The sequence below is a fragment of the Rhinatrema bivittatum genome, chromosome 3 (genome assembly GCF_901001135.1).
Source record: "Rhinatrema bivittatum chromosome 3, aRhiBiv1.1, whole genome shotgun sequence".
Classification (NCBI taxonomy): Eukaryota; Metazoa; Chordata; class Amphibia; order Gymnophiona; family Rhinatrematidae; genus Rhinatrema; species Rhinatrema bivittatum.
This window is the reverse complement of record NC_042617.1, coordinates 162,875,986-162,888,103: the sequence shown is the minus strand read 5'-3', so window position 1 is coordinate 162,888,103 and position 12,118 is coordinate 162,875,986. Positions and strand designations below refer to the sequence as shown.

The window sequence follows — 12,118 nt, the reverse complement described above, 5'->3', positions numbered from 1 at the left end:
ATCCTGCAGAAGTGCACCGCCTCCAAGACCAGACATTCTGTGAAGATCCGTGGGGCTGACGTGAGCCTGAACAGCAATAACTGGTACTGGAAGTGCTGTTTTCTCCCAACAAATCGGAGGTACTTCCTCTTCGACCGGGGAAGATCTTGATACGAGTGAATGTATCCTTTAGGTCAAGGGAGCATATTCAATCCCCTTTTTGCAAAAGGGGATCAAGAGCACAGAGAAACCATATTGAACTTTTCTTTTCTTAGAAACTTGTTCAAGGCCCTTAGGTCTAGGATGGGATGGAGTCCTCCTGTTCTCTTTGAAATCAGGAAGTACCTGGAGTAGAATCCCCTCCCACTTTGCCCCAGTGGTATGGGCTTGATCGCTCTGGCTGCTAAGAGGGACAAGAGCTCAGCTAGTAGTACCTCCTGATGCACTACTAGCCCCCAAAATGGGCATGGAGAGCAATTTGGCGGGACACACAATAGGTTCAGTTGGTACCCCTGACGGACAATGGTTATACTGGGCCACTGGTTCACAAAGAACAGCAGCCTTCCCCTGACCAGAGAGTCCATCTTCCCAGGTACAGGCAACTGGTGCACGCTCCCTCGACCTAGTCAAAACCCCGTCCTCGGAATTAACTGAAGAGCTGGCTGCAGTTTGGGAGCTCTCTGCTCCCTGGGATGGCCATGTGAACCTTAATGGTGTTGACAGGAGTAAAGGGGGTGGAGGTCAGTACTTTTTTTGGCGAAAGAAAGACTTCCTTGGCCCCATTCTCGCCAGCCTCCTAGAAGAGGACGACAGGGCAGGAGTGCTGGTGGAGAGTTGTTGGAGGGTTTCAGGATGGTCCCGAAGCTGGGCCACAGCATTCCTCACCCTATTTCTGAAGAAATTCTCTCCAGGTCCTGGCATGTCAGCAAGTCGTTCCTGTACCTCTGGTCGGAGATCCGAGGCCCGCAGCCATTTATTTGCTTTTCTATACCGACGTTCGTTGGAACATCACATTGGTTTACAATAAAATATATAAAGTACAGTAATAAAATAGGTTAAAAGAGTTACATCTAAAATATTAAAAGCAGTTAATTAACATATGCAATAAAAATAAGCATAAAAGTAAAGGTAAACATGAAATGCTAACAAAAATAAATCATAAATAGATTAAAACTATTAAATATATAAAAAAAGACTGCTTTAAGGCTTGAATGTCAATGTAGGAATCTGAGTGGTATGCTAGTGAACATTATGAGTAGGCTTACTGGAACAGCCAGGTCTTTAGTTTTGTTTTGTTTTTTAAGTACGTGAGTTAGGCTCGAGTCTCAATTCTTGTGGTATGGCGTGCCATATGTGAGGACCTGCTAAAGATAGTACTCGATCTCGAATGGAAGTGAGGTGTGCTAATTTAGGTGACGGTATTGTTAAGGACCCATTGCTGGCAGAACGGGTGATTCTTTGCGGGGTCTGGAAATGAAGAGAGGCATTGAGCCATTCTACATTTTGATTATATAATGTTTTGTTTATTAGTGCCATTCTGCGGGGCACCAATTCCTACTGCAGAGATTTTTGATGCCGTCTTGAAAACATTGTAGGTCGCTCGGACCTCGTGTGATCTGCAATCCAGGCCTTAATGCACCAGCAACATGAGAGTGTCCTGCTGCTATTGAGGCAGCTGCTCGACCACCTCCTGCACTTGCTTACAGATGACTCATGAGTTCTGGTTCATGTAGAGCTGATAGGCTGCGATGTGGGCAATGAGCATGGCGCCTTAAAACACTTTCCTCCCAAGAGTGTCCAATGCTCTATGGTCCTTCCTTGAGGGCGCCGCAGAATGAGTGCGAGAATGCTTGGCCCTCTTGAGGGTGGATTCGACCACCATCGACTGGTGGGGCAGCTGACACTTATCGAATCCGGCAGCCTTCTGGACGAGGTAGACCCTGTCTGCCTTCTTATTAATAGGAGACACTGGGTCGGGGTGTTCCCAAATCCTCAGTAGCAACTTTTTAAGGATCTAGTGTACCAGGACCGCAATTATCTCCCCCTTGGAGGATCTCAAGCATTTTTTGTGCCTGGTATTCTCCTCCATCAATAACTGAAACGGGATGGCTTTCGCCATCACTCTCACAAAATCTGCGAAGGTTAAGTCCTCAGGCAGAGACTTCCTTTGTTCCTTTGGAGGAGAAGGTTCTGAAGAGAGACCCTTGGAGCCTTTAGAGGAGGTCTCCAAAGCGTCATCCTCAGGGGTAACATCAGGGGTTCCTCATCCTCACTGTAAGCCACAGTGGATGAGTGCCTAGGTGCTCGGCTTTCATTTAGCAGTTCAGGCACCCGTATAACTGGATGGGGTGGCAGGCCTCAGCATCTCTGCTGGCCTTGGTAGAGCTTCCTCCTTGGAGGAACTGGCAAATACCACCGTAGTGGTAGGGGGAAGCCTCTGTGCCCCGCCGGGCACCGAAGCTGTCCCGGAAACTGGCACAAACTAGGTCGGTAAAGCACCAATGAGTACATTAAGCTTCTCCAGAAGCAGTACGAGGATGGGAGGCCGTCCAGTGCCATCGATGCCAAAGCACTGAAGCGCCTGGTCCACCACTAGCTGAATTCAGTGCTCCAACTCCTTCTCAAACGTTGCCGATGCCAACACGAACTGGGAGGAAGGAGGGGTGGCCAGATCCTTATCGGACCCTTGAGCATCAGGACCCCCGGCATAGATAAGAGGATTGGTACTTCTCACCATGGGATTGCCTCGGGGCATCATGGCAAAAGCCTATGTACCATGCATCGATGAGGGCTGGTGCATCTTCAGCTTCCCTCGATGCTCAGTCCAGTCCTTCCCCAGTGCCGAGGCCAATGACGAGAAACTCAACATACTCGTCCTGGAGGAGATTGACGATGGTCTTTCTCTGGCACCCTTGTCCACCGACAGCATCGATAAAACCACTGATCCCGCTGATGTCAATGGATCGGTGGCCATCGGTGTGGCTCCATGGTCCTTTGATGCTGATGGCTCAGACTTCTTCGACCCGAGGAGCTGCTCCATCTTGTCGAGTCGAAGCAGACGTCCCTTCAGGGTCATCTGGGTGCATAAGAAGCAAACCCGGACATCATGCAATGCCCCCAGGCAGAAGACACATCTCATGTGGATCTGTGATGGACAAGGTTCTCAGGCACCAGGAACATCGCCAAAACCAGGCGTGGCCATGACAGATGAAACAAACAGGGCACAAATTGAAGGCAATGGCAGCGGGGCATCGATGGCCAGTAGGTACCAATGCACTGCTGCCACGAGTAATCAACCGTGAAATGAAACTTATCCAAATCGCTGAAAACCCTGACTAGGAGACACTATGGGACGGCACAGAGAGGGACCCAACAATGGAACAAGAGGAAAAGCCACGCGCACATATACGCCTGATTTTATAACATGCGCACGCATGTTATAAAATCCGGGGTCGGCGCGTGCTAGGGGGTGCACAATTGCACCCCCTAGCACGCGCCTAGGAGCTTCCTCTGCTCCTGCCCCCCTAGCCTGACCTTCCCATCCCTTCCCCTAGCCTTCCCCCCCCCAGCCCTACTCTAACTCTCCCAGATCTTTATTTTACCTTTTGCGCCTGCCTCCAGACAGGCTCAAGTTGCGCACGTCGGCCGATTGCCGGCACACGATCTCTGACACAACAGCAAATGGCCGCTGTGCCAGGAGCCGCTGACCCCGCCCCCGTCCCTTTTTTCAAGCCCTGGGACTTACACGCGTCCCGGAGCTTTAGGCGCGCCGCCGGGCCTTTTGAAAATAGGCCCGGCGCGCGTAGGTCTTTGAAAATCTGCCCCAAAGTGTCTGAAAGGGTAGCCTGTGTATGTGAGAGAGAGGGGATATGTGTGAGAAATGAAAATTGGTTCTTACCTGCTAATTTTCGTTCCTTTAATACCACAGATCAGTCCAGAAAAGTGGGTTGTGTATCCCTACCAGCAGATGGAGTCAGAGAGCAAAACTTTGAGCACTGCTATATATATACAAGAGTGCCACCTGCAGTCCCTCAGTATTGGCCTGTACCCAAGCTCATACTAGAAATGAACGGGCAAAAAGGGGGTTGAAACCCAACCAAACTCATAACCAATTTGCCCACAAAAATTAATAAATCGTAAACACCACCCATGAAACTGCTCTCTTCAAACATGTCTGCAAAATGGAGCTCCTGAACAAATAGGAAACAGCTTACCAACGGCAGTCTTTTGGATTCTGAAGTAAGGGGTGGGCCTCTGGACTGATCTGTGATATTACAAGAACGAAAATTAGCAGGTAAGAACCAATTTGCATTTCCTGAACATACCCAGATCAGTCCAGAAAAGTGGGATGTACCCAAGCCACCCTATACTGGGTGGGAAGCCGAAAGACCCACATGCAGGACACTCTCACTAAAGGACGAATGCTCTGAAGCATTAACATCCAACCGATAATGCTTAGTGAAAGTGTGAAGAGAAGACCACACTGCCACTCTGCAAATCTCCTGGGGCATCAGCAACTGACATTTAGCCCAGAAAGTAGACTGTGCCCTGGTGGAATGAGCACACAGTCCAACCGGCTCCTGATGCCCTCGGGCTATATAGGACGAACAGATAGCCTCTTTAATCCAGCGGGAAATGGTCGCTTTTGAAGCCTTGTCCCCCCTCTTCGGTCCGCCAAACAGAATGAAGAGATGATCTGAACGGCGGAAGTCATTGGTAACCTCCAGATAGCGTAATAAAATGTGCCGAATTCCAATTAAACTCTGGAATTTGTTGCCAGAGGATGTGGTTAGTGCAGTTAATATAGCTGTATTTAAAAAAGGATTGGATAAGTTCTTGGAGGAGAAGTCCATTACCTGCTATTAAGCTGACTTGGAAAATAGCCACTGCTATTACTAGCAACGGTAATATGGAATAGACTTAGTTTTTGGGTACTTGCCAGGTTTTTATGGCCTGGATTGGCCACTGTTGGAAACAGGATGCTGGGCTTGATGGATCCTTGGTCTGACCCAGTATGGCATGTTCTTATGTTCTTATCCCTCTCAGTAGTCGAATCCCGGGACCACCCTTCTGCACATTTATTATCCAGCCGAGCGACTGCAACGTGAGCCGCACCCTGTAGACCGACCTCTCGCAGTCTTCGAGACTTCACCCTGATCAACCAGTCGCCCAGGTACGGGTGGACTAAAATGCTCTCTCGACGGAGTAAAGCCACCACCACTACCATGACTTAGGTAAATGTACGAGGCGCTGTAGTGAGTCCGAAGGGAAGCGCTCGAAACTGGAAATGTTGACCCAACACTTTGAAGCGCAGGTAGCGCTGATGGTTCCACCGGATCGGAATGTGAAGGTACACTTCCGTGAGGTCCAAGGATGCTAGGAACTCCCCTTTCCGAACCGCCGCCAAAACCATTCGCAGGGTTTCCATTTGAAACCGAGGGACCCGGAGACTCCGATTCACCTTGTGAAGATCGAGGATGGGACGAAAGGTGCCCTCTTTCTTGGGAACCACGAAGTAAACCAAGTACCTGCCCCGGCCCCATTCGGACTCCGGAACTGGGACAATGACTTGCAGCTCGAGGAGGCGCTGTAAAGTGTCGTGAACTGCTTCGCGCTTGCAGCGGGAGGACACGTGACACTCCACGAAGGCATCTGGAACTGGACGGGAGAACTCCAAGGCATAGCCATCTCTGATCACTTCCAAGACCCAGCGATCCGAGGTGATCTGTTCTCATTCCGTGTAAAAGTTGGATAATCTGCCTCCGACAGCTTCGACGATGGAATGGGTGCTCGTGGCTTCATTGGGAGGGTTTACCTCCCCCAGTCTCGAGACTTCCTGTGTCCCGCCCAGGGCGACGACCCCCGCGAAAGGACTGCTGGGGTCCCGGGGTCTGTTTAGATCCAGAAGAGGAAGAAGAGGCGTATCTGCCAGACTGAAAACGTCGCGTATCCCGATAATGGGCCGCGGAGGAAACACCTTCCTGGAGGCTCACCTATCCTCCGGCAGGCGATTACCCTTGGATTCCCCAAGTAGCTTAACCAGTTGATCAAGTTCCTCTCCAAAAAGAAGCTTGCCCTTGAAGGGGAGGGTACAGAGGCGTGATTTAGATGACAAATCCGCCGCCCAGTTCCACAAACAAAGGAGTCTACGCGCTGACACTGCGGACACCATGCTACGCGCCGAAGTGCGCACCAGATCATAGAGCGCGTCCGCCACATATGCAATGCCCGCTTCCAAGCGAGCAATCTGCAACGGACCACCCCCGAGCCGGGTGCTGCCTCCTGCACTCAGCAAAGGCAAGCCCTTTGCATAAGGCTGGCGCAGACCGCCGCTCTGAGGCCCAGAGCGGCTACCTCAAACACCCGCTTCAACTGGATCTCCAGCTTGTGGTCCTGCATGTCCTTCAAGGCAGCGGCACCAGTCACCGGAATGGTAGTCTTCTTTGTAACTGCTGAAACAGGCGCATCCACCTTTGGAATCTTGAGGAGGTCCAACACATCAGACAACAGGAGATAAAGCTTGGCCATAGCTCTGCCAACTTTGAGCCCCGCATCCGGAGCGTCCCACTCGCGAGTTACCAGCTTGCGGACCTTTTTAGGTAAAGGAAAGGAAGAAGTCGGTCCCTGAATACCATCGAGCACCAGGTTAATCCCTTCATTATCTGATTCCTCTTGTGAAAACTTAAGCCCCAGCACCTGTGGAATAAGAGGATGTAGCTCGACCCGCTTGAATACGCGAACCACACTGGGGTCATCACCCTCTGTGGACGGAGAGTCGTCTCCCTCTGTGTCATCATGTGGGATATCACCCAAATCTGGATCTGCATCTGGATCAGTATCCGGCGCAGTATCTGGATCCATCGCAGGCCCCGGCGCCGGTCCCGAACTCGGGTTTGGCCCTAGGAGTCCCCTGGGAGAGCTGTCCACCGGGTGAGGCTGCTGAAGCAAGGGCTGCTGGGTATCCACGGACTTTCCCCTCTTTGGAGCCGGCTCCGAACTATCAAGGGGTGTCCAGGTCTCCTGTGCACCACTTGCCTCCTAGCCAGGAAGGCTTGGTGCATAAGCAGAATAAATTGAAGAGAAAAACCCTCCGGCTCATCCTCATCCCCAGTAAGGGCATCTGGTTCCCCACAGCCCATCCCCATCCCTAAAAGAGGATCCTCCCCCATGGGGACTAATAAGGGAGGGGCATCCACCCCCCCCCCCCCACAAGATTCTGCCCGCGCCGCATTCCCCTCCCCCACGGGATGGGGAGCGATTCCTGAGGGACCCTTTCAGCCCGAGGAACGATCAGGGCAAAGCAAAAGGGCATCCAGAGGCTGACCGCGCGCTCCACAGGCACTGCAGAGTGGCCACTCGGTGAAAAAATGCAGAGGCCGTCCGGCTGTGAAAAAGTGCGTGCTTCGGCGGCGCTAGAAAACTAGAGGCGGCAGGCCCGAGAGGCCCTGATCGCGATGGGAGGCTGGCCAGCTGCAAGAACAGCACGTGCTGCAGTGGCGCGGGAAAATTTCACCGGCAGGCCTAAAACTCACCGCCTGCCGCGAACAACAAGGGACTGCAGCTAGCACCACCCCCTACCTCACCAGGCAGCCCGGAGCTCTGGGAGCAGAGGAAACATGCCAGGGAGGAACACCTCACCACACCCCTGCTGCAGGAGGAGGGGGTGTGGTGACACAGAGCCAGGCAAGTCTTTTTTTTTTTTTTTGTTTTACACCAACTTTATAAGCTTAACAAGCTTGGAGTCGAGGGAGCAGCTTCAGAGGTATGTAACCAGGAGCCCCTGGCCTCCAACCACTGAATTGGAGCGGGCGAGACCCAAGACAGGGGTGTCCAACCCCCTGGACACCCGGCTTTCAATGAGGGATGGCCCATTAAGGTGCCTAACACCTCAGGAAGCAGCCAAAGAAGGAAAATAAAAAAGAAAATCCTATCTCCTTAAACTAACTGAAAAAAAAAAATAAGACTGCAGGAGTGCACAACTACCAGCTGCTGGAGTCAGAGAAATACTGAGGGACTGTAGGTGGTACGCTTTTATATTTAGCAGTGCCCAAAGTTTTGCTCTCTGACTCCATCTGCTGGTAGGGATACACAACCCACTGTTCTGGGATACATAACCCACTGTTATGTTCATGAACATAAGCATGTGTATGTGAGAGGAGTGAGAGAGTGTGTGAGAGTGTGTGAGTAGAAAGTTTGTGCTGCCCTACCTCCCCCGATCCACAACAATCTTAGGGCAACTACAAATCAAAAGACTCCAGGTATGGAGAGCAGAAGTTTTTAAAATCCTTTTTATTTTAATTATTGGGGAAGGTTTGATGTTTCTGCTATTTTGAAATATTTTATTGGTGTTTTGGGAAATATATAAAAAGATTTTTAAAATTATGTTTGTCAGCTGTTTTAACATGTATTCTTTTTATTATTATGATTTTAATATTATGAATGTTTTATACTTTGATTTTATTGTTTGAAGTTTTGTGAGAAATGATGATGTTTCTGTTTTCCAATGCTGCACTGCATAATACAGTCGAGGCTTGTCGTTTCCAGTTCAATTTCTGTTGGCACATTTCAATTTATACTTTATGGCCTATTTTGTTTTGGTGAGGGTCTATCTTATGTAATTCTTGCTGTGAAAATATTGGTACTTATCACTGGCTTTTATGGCATTATGGTTATCCCTTCATTTCTATTTTAACAAAAGTTTGCTCTTTATTGTTTTCACATGCATGCAGAAAGCGGTTTTGAATGTTATTGCTAAAAATATTTTCTCATCCATATGTTTTCACTACTGTTAGTGAAAGGGATGAACTTAGACAATGTTCCCTTTAAAGACTGGGTTGCTGTGAGCATAAAATTGATAGGCTTTTTGCATTAAAAATGTAGAACTCATAGGGTAATGTAACCAAAAACCTTTGCACACAGCAAACCAATCCTTAAAGGGAACACTGGGCGTTGGGGAGGAGATTGGGACTGGATCCTGAGGGGAGTTGGGTTTAGAGAGAAAAAGAGTGCTGTTTGGTTTTACTGTTGGAGGGAAGGTAGTCTATTCATTTTAGTTAAAAGTACATTTCCTGGCATTTTCACAGTCACATGACTAGTGGGTATGAATATATGTGACATTTTAAAATTTGGTTCGGTGTGCCACAAAGCTCAAGCAAACTTGAAAGTGTGCCCTGATATAAAAAGGTTGAGAAGCCATGCTTTAGAAGACTATGGATCAGAACAAAAGCGGATTCCATAAGAAGCTGGATAAACTGCAACAGCGTAAAAACATCTGGTTCTTGGATTCTCTTTCTTCCTAAGGTTAATTGACAATGTACGCACTTATCTTCTCCAGAAACAAACAGGAAGATGCAATACTGTATGTTCAGGCTAGTGTACAGGATAACCTGTGGTTGGACACACATTTTGGAAACACATCCATAACCCCTGATGCAATAAGGAGATCAGTGCATCCAAACCAGGGTGTAGATAGATAATAGTGCTCATCACATGTAAATGCCATGTTGATGAGGCTATTAGCTAGTACTTCTGATGTAAAAAAAATAACCGTGCACCTGACGCACATTTTAACCCTCAAATTAAAAGCTGGCACTAAGTTTTGAGGAGCCCCAAAAGTTGAACAGAAAAGCAGAAAATACTGCTTTTCTGTGATACCTCCGGACTTAATATCGTGGCGATATTAAGTAGGAGGAACCACAGAAAGTAGCAAGTGAAAAAATAAAATAAAAGTCTTGACGGCGGTGAGGTTAGGAAAATGGATGCTCAATTTATGAGCTGAGGAAGAGCTCCATGGAGCAGGCACTGAAGCCCGAAACACACTTGGCACTGATGCACTCTGTGCCGGTTCTGCCAATGTGCTCTGCTAGCTGAAGTAAGGTTGAACCATTGGCACTGGTATAGATTCGCTCTGTGCCAAGACTACTTTCCATCATTGATGGTCTTCTCAGTGCTAAGGTGCTCTATGCCAAGAAAACTAGCTGCGCTTCAGCCAATGCCAGCATGCTCCACACTGATGCAACAGGGCACCCTGGACGGCAATGGTGCACTCGGCACCAATGCCACTAAAAACGTCTTGGACAGCACTGAGACTGGAACATCTAAGCAAAACAGGATGCCTGGTGGCAAAGCGGCTCTCCGTGCTACAGAGGCTAACTCCATCTGCACCAAGGAATTCTTCATGGATGAGACCAACATTGCCTTTCTTTTTGTAGAGTGGGGAAACATCCTCTTGAGATTCAGATGGGTTTTATCCTTACCAAGTCTGGTGGAGCCCTACACTGAGTGCAGTGTTCTGAGGGAGATGTTTAAACTATCTTCTTTGCACCACCATCCAGCACCTTGTGCTTGCACACCAAGCTTAAACCCTGACCCTACAATGGATTTGGAAGCCAGTGCCAACAGTGGGGGGGAAGCCTTCCTAGCAGACTTGCGTGAAGAGAGGGGCCGACTCTCAGCACGACTTCCACTGATCCTTATGGTGCCAGGAGTCTGAAGAGGTAGAGTGGTTACTTTGCCTGCTCTTGCCTCTAGGCTTCGGGATTACACCAATTCCCATCTTCCAGCTGCAGGTCTGAAGCACACGTGGAGACATCCTGCCACAAATAAACACGTCTGATTTGAATCTAGACAGCGATAACAGATATTGTGGGTGTCTGTGATGCACAAACAGCACCCACATACGCAGGTCTTAAACCCACTGACTGAGGTCTTTTTTGGTTTAGGCATTATACTTTTTCTTTTGTTTTTAAGAGTTGAAAAGTTCTTTTGAGGTGCTGCTGAGGCAAATGTACAAATAAAAGAGCTTGCAAATTAACAAATTTGAGTGAAAATAATGAAACATCAAAAAAGTAGAGCGAGACTGGGAATCTATCTGTATGGTAACTCAGTCAAGGAACAACAGAGGGGCTCATAAGGCAGCAAGACCTGCATGCTCAGAAAGACTTCTGAGCTCTGAGAGCTGGGTCCAAGTCAGAGCCATCGGATGTTGCCCACCAGATATGACCAATTTAATCCTGCTTGTCGACAGAGAATTCTTTATCACACACAGAATGTGCTGTACCTCATTATCTGGATGTAGGAAATTCTCCATCACATTGAGAAAGTTCTGTGCCATGTTACCTGGGTGTAACGGAGGAGCTTCTCGGTTGCTTCTGGATCCTTGTTCCAGATAAGGTCTTCGCACAGTTGCAGAAGTTCTTTGTCAATATCATCATAGACAGGAAGGTTCCCTGCATTCACTATGCCCATGTCCATACCGATCTGCAAGCAATAAAATGATGTGTTTATTTTAGCAGCCTTGGGACAGATGCTCTGCATCCTGAATGCTGAAAATCTGGCTGGGGGAGGGCCAACCAATCAAGCATTTTCATAACTCAACTTTGCAGAGCAATGTAGAGACTTTGAAGGAAAACCAGCCTTAAAATTACTAAACTATTATTTATTTTGTCTGGGTATCTCGGCTAGATTGAAAGCTCCATTCAGCAGAGACTATCTTTATTTTATGTCTATGCCTAGTAGCACTATAGAAAAAGTAGTAATAGTAGTAAAATGATCTTCAACGATAAAATTAGCCTCCTCCACAGGGCATTTTTTGCTATTAGTAACCTGCTGGGAGCCAACTTTCTGAACCAGGTCCCATCTCCTCTGACTTGCCCGGTCACACAATCAGAGGTAAATGTGGGATGCTGAACCAGAATCTGTAGGTTCCCTTTTTCTGTACATTAGACACTACACAGCCAGCTCTGTCATATACACAGCCTGTAAACTTCACATGCCATGCCTGTGTTTAGATATGTGCAAGATGACTGATGCAAGAGTGATAGAATAGGTTTCATTTACATTTATTTATTTATTTATTTATTTTTAATTTTTATATACCGGAATTCCTGTATGCAATACAAATCAATCCGGTTTACAAGTAACGAAAAGGTTGCCCTGGTCTGGGAGGTTAGACTGGGGTTTTTTACATAGAACATTGAACAATAACAATCAACCATTGAACATTATTACAAGGAACAGTGAAAGTAACAATAGTATTTAACAAACAAATATTATTATTATAACATTATTCGTGTTTTGAGCTGAGTGTGTGTGTTCACATTTTACAAGGAACTTTAGTAGCGTATATAGTCTGCAAGTA

At 48.0% G+C, this 12,118-nt stretch overlaps 1 protein-coding gene across 3 annotated transcripts in view; it reads right to left on the bottom strand.

Moving 5' to 3' along the window:
• MTR (5-methyltetrahydrofolate-homocysteine methyltransferase) overlaps nt 1–12,118 on the bottom strand; it is a 357,506-nt gene that overhangs the window by 193,233 nt on the left and 152,155 nt on the right. For all 3 annotated transcript variants that reach the window (XM_029593902.1, XM_029593903.1, XM_029593904.1), the window contains one exon: nt 11,098–11,238. In XM_029593902.1, the coding sequence (XP_029449762.1) occupies nt 11,098–11,238 (141 nt within the window). The remainder of the gene's footprint in view (nt 1–11,097; nt 11,239–12,118) is intronic.